The 12,278-nt window shown below is 42.1% G+C and overlaps 1 protein-coding gene across 5 annotated transcripts in view; it reads right to left on the bottom strand.

Moving 5' to 3' along the window:
• GGH (gamma-glutamyl hydrolase) overlaps positions 1-12,278 on the bottom strand; it is a 43,040-nt gene that overhangs the window by 18,253 nt on the left and 12,509 nt on the right. For 3 of the 5 annotated variants that reach the window (XR_016441442.1, XR_016441441.1, XM_090040056.1), the window contains exons 6-8: positions 11,804-11,910; positions 11,621-11,711; positions 10,163-10,300 (exon numbers count right to left, since the gene is read on the bottom strand). Coding sequence is in view for 3 of the 5 variants with exons in the window: in XM_090040056.1 (XP_089896182.1) it covers positions 10,163-10,300; positions 11,621-11,711; positions 11,804-11,910 (336 nt within the window). In the remaining 2 variants the exon portion in view is untranslated. Of the gene's footprint in view, positions 1-3,492; positions 7,508-10,162; positions 10,301-11,620; positions 11,712-11,803; positions 11,911-12,278 lie in introns of those variants that run through there. The other 2 variants (XM_090040055.1, XM_090040054.1) reach the window with 2 other exon arrangements.

The raw sequence follows: 12,278 nt of genomic DNA on the forward strand, positions 1-12,278 counted from the left end.
CTTCAGGTGATAGCCCTCTTCCTGAGGTGGGTCAGGGCCCTTGGGCCCCCATATACTTGGCATCCATAATATTGCTACAGGAAAGACATATTTTTTAATAATAGTGGGATAGATTTGCTAGCACTGTCTGAATGAGATTAGTACCTGGCTCCATGGTTTTTCTGCTTCTTCATCAGTATCAATTTCAAAACGCATTTTAATGTTTAAATAATGTGGATAGTGAAGTCTGAAGACTGGAATTTTTGTATTAAAAACAAAATTGTTCATAAAAGTATTACTGTTATTTTCTAATGTGAGCAATTTTGGATTGTTCCGGACAGAAGTCATTGATAGACTCAGATATTCAAGGAAGTTACAAAGAATGTAAGAAGTTGTAATTTTACTGAGTAAAGTAAAAATGAAGCATAAAAAGAGGTTCCTTGCTCACACTTCGAAGCTTCATTTCACTCATCATGCTGCCCCATGAGCCTTGTGACTTTCTTGGGGCCATAATGCCCGGTATCACCCAGCTCCCTGCTGCATCTCTCAGATGCACAGAGCTCTGCCAACATTACCCAGCCCCCTACCCTGACAGTCACCCCCAAGGAAAATCCCTCAAACTACACAGCTCAGCTCCTGCAGAAGCTTCACCATGCCATCTCCAAGCTGGGCAGTGTCTTGTTTTTAGAACTAAACAAAGGCTGCATAACGCACATTCAAACGTTCTGGGAGAATTCTCCTGAGTTTGTTCTTGCAGAGAAATTTACCAAGAGCCATGTGTACAGCCATTCAATGCTGAGGCCCTGAAGAGCTTACACCACAGGTGGGCAAAAGTGAGCCCGAGAGCCAAATGCGGCCCGCCAGGCCATTCTATCTGGCCCACCGGGCCCCTAAAAAATTTAGAAAATTGATATTAATCTGCCCTGGGCTGCCTGTCATGCGCCCCTCAATGACTTACTGAAACTCAGTAGGTGACCCTCTGCCCAAAGTAATTGCCTGCCCCTGGCTTACACTGTGCAGCCAGGGAGTGCTCTGCAAGTTTCTTCAGTCTGCCTGGCAACAGATGGCATCAGTGCATAGGGCAGCCCTGATTGGCTAACCCAGGCTCATCCTGTGTTTCCCTGCAGCAAAATGTGGGGATTGTAAAGTGGAAACATTTTGGAGCAGCAGTCCAGTGAGTGACACCCTATCTCCTTGGGCAGGGGAAAGGTAGGGAAGCTGGAGGACTATATTCTCTGCTGAGAAAAGCCATGGGATGTACAGACACTCTCCCAGGAGAATTTCTCCTGGGAGTGATTTAATTCTGGTTGTTCCCAAGTTATTTTTCCCCTGGCGTGGCCATTTTTACTCAGGGAGAAAAAACCTGAACATCTGTACACTTGTGGTCTCTCCTAGAAGAGCAGTGACTACCGCAGGAGAAACTGAATGTCTATATGAGGCCAAAGTTAATCTAAACCAGGGGCTGGCAATTATTTGGGCCCACAGGCCACATAGGGAGTTTTGGGGAGCTGTCACAGGCAAAGTGAGTATCCACCCCGCACACCATGCAACAGCTTACCAAACCTCCTTATGTGGGATGGTACTACGGGGGGGAAGCTGGTGTGGGCATGGGTGGGCAGCAGCTTCAGCAAGAGAAACTTAGCTGGGCCTCCCACTGCCACCAAAACCACCTCCAGGCTGCCCTTTTAGCCTGATGAGAGGTTGGAGCTGCTGCCCTCCTTCAGCATTGGCAGCCTTAGTGCACAGGCAGTGGTGGCCAAGCAGAAGTTGCTCCTGGGTGTGGGAGGAACCACAGAGCAACCACAATGTCCACTCTGGCAACTGCAGCAAGAAGGGGGAGGTGACTGCAGACAATGGCAGCGGTGAGGGGAAGGTGACCGCAGCTCCCACTCAATTCTACTTTTTCTCCGCACCCAGCAGCAGCAACTTCTGCCCAACCGCTGCTGCCACTCATCGTGGTCAGGGTCGGCAGGTCTAGAGTGGGTGCTACAGGGACCCTGATCCCCACATGTGAGACGGGCTGGGGCTAGGGCTATGTGCTCAGTCCAGGCCTTAGGCCCTGTCTGCACGGGTTCCAGCCAGTCTTTGTGGGGCTCCAGCCAGCGGCAGCAGCTGGAAGGAGCCACCACTGCCAGGCCTGCTGGAAAATGGAGTCCATCTGCAGAGCTGCCTCAGCCCTGATAGTATGCAACTGTTAAGGCTGGACAGAAAAACAATGAACTGTAACTATTTGTCTCTTTAGAATCTGTGAACTGTAACTGTCTTATAGTTTTTAGCAAAGACTTTATATTATTTTCTCTTTTTTTTGTGTAACTGCCGCGCGGCACTCTCACATTTATGTAACCTTGGAGTAGACTGTTAATCAAAATGAACGCTTTGTACTTTTCTCCACTGGCATTAAGCTACACATGCGCATTCTGTAAATTTTATTTCTTATCTAGAAGTGTCATTTCTGCAGAAATGAAACTTATGTAGAAAATCTGCCTAGCAATAATTATGTAAAAGAAAATTACCCTATCTGTATACTATAGTTAGTGTCATAGAGGCAGTCCAACAAACATTTATAAAAGAGGCAAAAAAGCAGGAAGCAGCAGAGACGACAACTGGAAAACTCTGTGGGCCTGATCACCCCGCAGACCGGTTCTCAGCCTCCCCGCCTGGGCGTATCCCAGCGAAGATAAAGGCCTCAGAAATCCGACAACAGACAACGATTCACTGTGTTACAGTATTGCTTTGTGTTTCCCAATTATGAGCCGTTGACCAGTTCTGGGACTTAAGGAGCCAGCAGCCGCACCTAGCTTTGGACTTGTTCCACTGTTGGAACGCAAGGGCTGGCTCTGGAACCTCGTGAACCAACGGACACCCTATAGAATATCCCATTCATGAGCTGTTGACCAGTTCTGGGACTACGGAGTCGGCAGCTGCTGGCTCTGGAACCCCGTGAACCAACAGACCCCTTTAGTATCCAGCATACTGTAACTGAAGAAACATCGGAGACTCCGCTTCTCGACTGCCTCTCGTCGTAGCTTAGACAGCATATCTACGCTCGCTATACTTGTATTTACTGCAACTTCGTTCCAACCGGCCTCCCCTCTTACTTGTAAGAGGGTGAGGCCAGGTGAGTGAATAAATCTTTTTATTTTACTCTATATCTGCTCCGTAATAACTCTTATAACTAACATTCCATATCAATGAGCCGTTGACCAGTTCTGGGACTTAAGGAGTCGGCAGCCGCACCTAGCTTTGGACTTGTTCCACTGTTGGAACGCAAGGGCTGGCTCTGGAACCTCGTGAACCAACGGACACCCTATAGATTAAGAGACACTAACTACTTACTCTAAGTCGTCTACTTGTGCCAACTCGGCAAACCTCGAGGGCGGCTAAGAGCTACCTCAATCCCACCCCACAAGCCGCGCGCTCGCACAACTCCGCAAAGCCCGCGGCTCCCCTAAGCGGTGCCGGAGCCGCTAGCCCGGCATTTCGCCACATGAACAACATAAAAAAGTACAAAACTGCTTAGATAAGTTTTATTTCAAGTATTAAAGGAAATCATTAACATTATCACTTCAGTGAAGTAAGGCTTACACAGTACAACAAGAAACATTAACTTACATATTTGTGAATAATCTCTTCCATGTTATATATTAGACAAAATTCTTTGGGTAGATGGGATATCTTTTATTAAACCAAAAAAATAGTTGGAAAAATTTGTTCTTCACAAGCTTTTGGGCACAAGCCTCCTTCTTCAGGCATGGGAAGAGTCTGCTGTTGTTTTGTGTTCTCCTGGATGGAACAGAAGCCAATATGCAAAATGCATGTCTGGGAAAATGCAAATGTGTGGCACTGAGGATCAGAGGCCATGGGAGACAATAGGTGTGAGACAGGTGGCAAAGGGAAAAGGGGGGCAGTGTTGACCTGGTGACAGAATGTAGCTGGTAAAATGTAGAGTGGTTACCTAGGGTTATCAGATAGCAGGCAGCTTATAGTGTGTCATAAATCCAATTAGTGCATGATTTATGGCGCACAGTTGGTCTAAAAAAAGATATTACATTTGCCCAAAGAAGCTTGTCTACCTATGTCCTTAGACCAACACGACGACAACCAATACCCCCAAAACATATTATATTGCATACAATACATCCCTTCTTACCACCACTAAACTTAACAAGAATCCCAAATTCAGGACTGGTCCCTGTATAAGGGCGGCATCTTCCATCGCTTAATCAGGTCAATGTCCCTGAGAATTTTGCTTGTGTAAGAACTGCAGGATTTGGCCCTTAGCTTGTAAGCAACTTAGCTGCTCTGCCTGCTCACAGATAGAGGATCCGATTCCATCTCTCCTCTCCCCAGTGTATGTCAGGAATAATTCTAATACAATCAATTTATACTGTCATATTTGTGTAAGAAATCAGACCCATATTGCAGATTCAGAATATAACACAGAACTATAGCAAACTGAACTGGGCTAGACAAGCAATTGCAGAAGTAACCTACAATGTCCCACATAAATTCAATTTCTCTCCCTTTGACAGTAACACTCAGAAATTGTGAAATACAGGCTTTGAGTTTCAGACCCAAGCCACACTCAAATAGCTGCTTTTGCTTTGTGGCTAGCCCTATCTAATTGTAACTAGCAAAAAGTCTTCCACCAGCTTGAATGACCTGAGAAATGTATTGCATGCATTTCAGATTTGGTACTTCGGAATGCAGTATATTCACTTCCAATTCTGGAGACCTGAGTGTCAAAACCTGTATTTTTTCATACTCAAAATTCCCTCAGACATCAATGGAAGTTTACAGCCTGACTAATGAAAGAGAAATATGTGCAATTGTCTCATTTGAATTCTCATGTGGATCTAGCAAAGAAATACCCACATTTTTTCAGTAATTGAGACCATCCACTTAAATTTAAAGAAGTGTGCTGCAAGGCTAAACAAAAAGAGAAAGAGATTACAATGCAGTAAATTCAACAGTAAGCATTTGCAGTGCTGACTTCATATAGTCACCATTATGTAAAGTATCACATGACCCTGTTTTAAAAAGAAGAGTAAAACTCTGGCCCTTCTGTCCTCAATGACCAAACTTTTGAAATTTGGAATTCACTCAATAGCAAAAAAAAAAAAAAAAGTTAAATTACTCATGATGGCATTGTTAAAGGAAGGACTACTCAGTCCTTTAAAAAGCAAATTGAGGGCCTAATCCAAAGATCTGCCCATTGATTACAGTGGGCTTCCTGATTGGATTCTCAAGGAAGGTATGAAAATGTATTTGAAGTTGGGAGTGGAAAGTTAATCAGTGGGTGTGTCTACACATGCACCCTTAAGGTGACTTAAGGCAATTATCATTGTATTAGTCGCCATAGTTAAGGCGCATTAAGGATGGGTCTACGCGTGCCCATCCTTAATGTGCCTTAAATATGGCAATTTAGGGAGATCTGGCACTAAATCTGATACCTATATAAAGCAGGTGCGAGTAGTAGAGACACTGTACCCCATGTGTAAACACAGTACGGCACCTTAATACTATGTCTGTTGTGCCAGCTGCAACCTGGGCAGGGGGCTTGGTGCCCAGCTTCCCTAGGCTGAGCCAAACAGAGCCCCCAGGAGTGTCCTGCCAGCAGAGAAGCTGGGTGCTTGCCAAGGACAGAGCCAGCTGGAGCAGGAAAAACCTGCCACGAGTGTTAGGGTCAGACGCAGACCCAGTCTGCTTGCTGTCTCAGGCAGGAGCCCCAGCGCCAACTTCTAAAGGTGCCTAAATCCCAGGCAGGCAGTGAGGCACCCCACCACTACAGGGGCTGCATTTTCTGGCCAGCAAACCCATGCCTCTCCCCCAGGACAGGAGAGATGCTAGTGGCTGCAAAAGTACCCACCATTTTTACTTCCTGGCACCGCCACTCATCTGCTGGGGAGGGAGGACCAGCAGGAGTGGATTAGAGCAGGGCTGCGAGGGGAACCATCTAGCGTGTTAACAAGGGCAGGCTGCAAAGCCATGTTAAGGTGCCTTAAGGTGACCACATGTAGACACGCACCTAAACTGCCTTAATGTGCCTTAGGGTGAGGCACATTAAGTTTAGACGCATGTAAATTCACACATAGACATGCCCAGTGTTCTGTAACATAGGCCCTCCAAACTAGTTTATTTTATCTGTTAGCTATGCCTTGACTATGCTGCATTTTCCCCAATACGTAAGGCTACAATGGCACAGGTTACCCAAAAAGAGATGCCCAATACAATTCCATAAATAGGATAATACATGACCTTTTTATCTCTTTCTGCAACAACACTTTCCTATTATTTTGTCATTGTTTCTAAGGACAGACTGGGTACTTTGCTGAGGAGTTGTCTAATTAGCTTTGCACTAAACATCACAGTATCTACACATGCAGCTCTTAGGCCTATTAGGCCGCAGGAAACTAATAAACTCTGCAGCAGGGAGTTTTTCCATAAAGACGAGTACTATCCAGTTAATAAAAGTACTATCCTGCTGTGGAGTTTTTGGTGTACTGCAATCCATGTGTAGATGCTGATATTCAAACAGCACACCTGCAAGCAATAAACTCCAACACATTATATGCTGGAGTTTGTTTCATCAAATTAATAACGCATGCAGGTGTGCCCACTGTGTTGTCTGCCAAGAGTTTGGTTATGCAGACACACTTACATCAAGTTCCAAATGAAATGACTGTTTCATTTTTAAAATTTCATATTCTTTCCAAAACAGAATTATACTGAAATATGTATTTAAAACTAAATATGTTACAATGATAGATTCCACCATATTTTGCAGAAGTAAACTAATTTGAAATATATGTGAGCGGAATATTGCAAAATGTTTAATTAACGCCGATGCTCGATTAATCAAGTCTGCTGGAGTGTGGCAATTATTGTGCTCCAGCATCCTCCCACATCTCATGTACCAGTGTCCCTGTGCTTCAAAATGGTAGTGGGGGTATCTGAACTAAAGCTTGTCAAACGAGCTTCATTTCAAGCAGCTCTGCCACCATTTTGAAGTACAGGAGCACTAATGCACAAGGCGGTGGGGCGCTTTAATTAAAGTGGCTCTTGGAGCTACACCATTAATTAAAGTGCCACCTCCCACCCCCAGAGCACATGTTAAAATTCCCCCTGATTCTTTCAATGTATAATTAAATTGCCTCCTCTGGAGGTAAAATACATTCCTCTGTAGTGTGTTTGAAAATGTGATCCATCATAATTATTTTATCACTGAATGTAAATTTTTAAATTAATAGTTCAACCCTACAAAGACAACACAAGATAAATCATTGTAAGGTAATGTAAGACACTCAGGCCTTCTGTCATTTGCAATGCATAACATCTGCTTAATTATGAAACAGGAACAAACAACTCTATTCACAAATAGCTATCCTGTACCTTTGAGGAGACATTCAATCAAAAAAAAAGGCTTGCTGAAAGACAGAAAATCCTCCAGTAAAAACTGGGCTATAATTGTAAATCAATGCTTTGGTTTCTTCTTTTTTACTGGAAAAATGGTGCAGGCTCTTCCGGGCTGTAAAATATTTTAAAAGTACAGGCTTATTCCACTGCCATCATCTATGACAGCTCCTAGTACTGTCAGTTATTCCATGTAGAATGAGCATAAAGAACTTTATAATAATGGTTGTTTTTTGTGGAAAAAAATATATTGGGATACCGTTCTCTGGTAAAAGGGTTGCTTTATCATCATGGGAGACAGTGTAAGTTACTAAAAGCAGTAGCTGGTGCTAAAAATTGATTCATGCAGCACTGGAGTCACCCACACCAGCAGATTTAAGATGTTTGCATACTAGTCTACTATAAAATTGAAAAGTTGATATGGACTGTATTGGTAAGAAAAACAAAAGCCTTCCAAATTCACTGTTTCATTTCTGGAACTTCACACAGGAAAAAATTAACAGGAAACAGTAAGAAATATCACTGGTTAAAAGTAAACATATCTCAGCAGACCAGTTTGGTTATTAAAAGCTCAGAAGTTCTGAGTATAATTCTCCATCAGTTAGAAATTATTTTCAGTCTTATCGCATATTTCATTTCATTGTGTGGAGGAAATAGGTAAGAGAGGTTCTAATCAGTACAAACTAAATAAAATACAACCCAAAGACAGTGAAACACTGAGGTAACCCACCCTGAAGACCTCTTTATAATCTGCACGGAACTTTACAAGATAGTTGCAATAATGCTGTAGAGAGTTTTGAAGGATTAACTAACATAGACAGCTGCGTCTACGTATGGGTGAATGTGCTTTTCCTACTGCACATTAAATTTAGTACTTCCAATATGAGGTAATAAATACATGCACATTAGGCTGTGCTAATACAAAGAGGGCAAACACATGCTTTTTAGGTGATGCTTAACGTGCAGTAGCCTATTCTACTGTGCATTAGAGTATTAGCATGGTTTTTTATGTGCTGCTTTAATGCACTACAGAATAGGCTACTGTGCATTAAAGTGCACACATATATGCACCTGATGAGATCTTGCAATTCAGGAAAAGAGATAGAAACCTATAAAGGTTGGAGTGCAATGCTGCAAGTGAGGACAAAAAAGGACTCATCTTTTTTGCCAAGTTGTTTTCTTTTTCTATCCCCCTTTTGAGTCGCACTGAAAACCCTGATAAAGCAAAATAAAGGAAGCTTGTGGAAATTCTGAATGGGAAATTTTATCTCATTTTGCCATGGGCAAAGTAGTGACACTACAACATGAATAGAAGCCTAGTCAGTGAAAGAACAAAATTTTAATACTGATATTTGTTACTCTGTCCCCCTGTCAACTTTCCTGTTAACTGTTTTCTGTTTCTAATGAGAATATGTCATTCAGAAAGATTTTAGAGACGAAACTGGCCAAGCTCAATTAATTTATTGATTGTGGTCTTTGTGGTCCTAATCCATCAGCAAGTCATAATCCTGAGCATTACCCATCAAATGGAGCAGTGGGCGCATCTACACGTGCACATTAATGCACAGCAATTTCTCAGTTGTCTAATAAGAGGTATCATTTCTGGACCAAGAGTTCTACGCTTTTGCATTAATTTTTGTCTCAGACCAGCATGGCTACCAAATACATCCCAGCAATAAACTCTGACACATATCACACCAGTGTTTATTGCTCACAGGCACACATCTGCACGTGAACCCAGGATTGCAGATTGCAGTTGAGCTAGGGCTGAACAGCCTCAGCTGGAAGGGAACCTGGGGGGTCAGCCTGCCAGCCTGGGGTTGCTTCCCCCAGCTCGACATGCTGTGGAGGGGCTGACTGGGACACAAGGGTACTTTAGTGCCGGGCTAGCCAGCAGGCAGCCCCAACACTGAAGCACCCTTATGCCCCAGCCAGCTGGGGCAACATCTATACGTGCACTGCTGCCAAGTTTTTTACTCCACTTCATGATATTACTTACAATAGAGGTGCATGTGTAGATGCTGAGATGTTTATTGCCAGCTAATTATTCTCCCATGCAGCTAATTAGTGCAGTTATTTTCACAATAAACTGTACAGTAAACATCTCGTGTAGATGCACCCAGTATGTGCTACAGTGTCTGCAGTGACTGGAATGGAGCAAACTCAATACACCTATATTTATATTCCAGTTGTTTGCAGCAAACACACCAGCATATTTAAAATACTATACAAATTTTACAGAACAGATCCTTGCAGTTTACCATGTTCTGAACAAATCATTTCAGAAGCTCATCAAAATCCAAAGATCTTACATTCTCCAGATGCTGGTTCACATTACACAGTTGCTAAGCAGCCATATAACCATCTTATATAATGTCTTTTTGATATGTTCTTATATTGAAAAGCTTTCTGAGAAAGAGGTTTATTGTTATTCAACCTAGTTTAACTACAGAACAGTTTAAAATACCAAGGACCTGACCAACAACACTAGCTATTGAAAGTTCATCACCTTCCATCTGAAGGTTTCACTTCTGATATTACATTTTGCTAAGTTAAGGTGTTCCTTATTTTATAAGCCTATACATTTTGCATAATAAGCTTCTCAGGGATCAGTAAGAGGTACAAAATTTTGAAAAGGAACTCATTTTTCCTTCAAATAAAGTTCCACTATTGTAACTCCCAAAAACCAATGATGTAAGATGTGTGTCCATATGTGTGTGTGTGTGTCCATATGTGTGTACACATATATCCCCCTCATCAAACTTCTTACCTTCATTAACAAAGAACTCAGCTGTATAATATGCTGCTTTCACAGCTGATGGGGAATGTGGTATTCCTGATGAGTTGTACCATTCAAAAGGATTTTTCTCTGGATGCCACTGAACACCATAAATGGGATATTTAAATGCTGTAGAAAAAAAATTTCCAACAACACAGGTGAACAAAATGTATGCCTTTACTTAAGAGGTATGTGGATACCTTTATTAAGATGAACAAGAAGGTTTGGAGAAATATCACTTATATTTAATGGCTTCTATAATGGGAAAAAGGTCAAAAAGAGCAAGTTGGATCTCTATCATAAAAATTCATTCATGCTTCAAAATTCATAATAAGCCCATTGTTTAGAACAACATTTAGCTGCAGTGTTGTAAACAGTTTCATTTCAGAAAAAAATGTAACATGGCAAGCAATTACTGTGTGCAAGCAGCCCACAGCAGTTACAATTGAATATATAATGTATGTAATACCACATACATTATTTGCTGTATAGGTTTTAGCAGAATAATAAGAAAATTTCTCTCTAGGATTCTCTAGTGCATGAGTGCCATGTAATCTGGCCCAAGGAGCTATGTAATCTAGTTCATGGAATCTCCCCTGAGGTCTAGAAATTTGGTGGTGGGTAAGCAGTGGCAATTAACATTACCACCACTCCCATGCCAAATTTCCAAACCCTATATGCTTGGATTGGCTCCAACTGGACCAGTCCCTGGCCCCAAGCGGCTATATTGGTCCTGGCTGGGCTGTTTCCACACAGCTTGATGGGGCCCCAGCTGAGTCAGCACTACACTCTGGATCAGACCCATGGACTGGATCCAACCTATGGACAGACCTGGCAATGCTCATCTGGCCCACAGGCTGAAAAAGTTACACACCATTGCTCTAGTGAACTGACACACATATTAATGAAGTTAAATATGCCATGTGAAAGTGTAAGTAATGCAGAAGCCTCTTAGATGTCAGAAGTTACCAGCTTTTAGACGTTATCAGCGCTACTGACAAAGTTGTCAAGGACACAGTTGATATCTCTACCATAAATGGTGCTCCTTGTACTGCAGGCACAGATAAAGAGTGAAGCAGGGAGAGGCAGTATCAGCAGCCTGGCAACAGGTAAATGCACATTGTACTGTATAGGAATTAAGCTGGAGTAGCGTATATCTTGTTTCACAACACGGAAAATATTCTAGTGCTTAAATACGTTGCCTTATCTGGAAGGGGAGCAAGAGGTGAGAAGTAAAAATACTTATGTTCAGAGGCATGCATGTCAAAAAATAAGCTCTCTCTCCAGACAGAGTACATTCCAGTCACTCAAAAGGTAAACGGTGCTAAAACATTTATTAGTGCAACAATTAACTTGTATTATAAATTAGAAAAACTGCCATCCTACTCAGGCAATCCACAACTCTTCCCTCTCCCCTGAAACCAACTTTATTAGCATTTCAATCATTACCTTCCATTGTTGATATAAACTCCACTTCATTGTGCATGCTGGTTGTCAGAACCTTATAGAATTTCCATAGTTTACTATTCGCTGTGAAATTCTGCAGCAAAAATGTTACAGAAATTTTAATTATTATTTCTAAATTTCAAAGAGGAAACTTATTTGGGTTCACTAAACAAGACAATCAAATACCTGTTTGGAAAGACTCCAGTTGTGAAAGTTTGCTGTCAAAGGCTCAGTAGCAAGATGTCGTAACAACTCATCTGGGAAATTCTTGAATAACCTGCTATCTTTTGCATCTTATACCAAAAAGACAAAGACATGTTTTCAATTACCTTACTGACAAGAGCTGGATTATCTTTATCAGGTGGGATACAATATTAATAAATACTGGTGAAACTTATTCTGAATCCTTGTAATCCCATTCTTTCATGAAACTAAGTTAGTTAAGAAGCCCGACATAAAGATGCCCCCACATGAAAGTCTGTACTACTACTTCATCAGCATTTGTGCTTACTGTTTTCACTAGGGTACATGCTGCAACCCTCACACACTGCAGGTTTTGTTTTGTGAACAGCAACGCAATACAATTTGACCCAATGACTGACTGATGGCAATCAATGGGGCAACACTGATTATTTCATGACAAGAAGTCACAGAAAATGTC

Source organism: Crocodylus siamensis, chromosome 3, assembly GCF_052110815.1.
Source record: "Crocodylus siamensis isolate JL-2025a chromosome 3, ASM5211081v1, whole genome shotgun sequence".
Classification (NCBI taxonomy): Eukaryota; Metazoa; Chordata; order Crocodylia; family Crocodylidae; genus Crocodylus; species Crocodylus siamensis.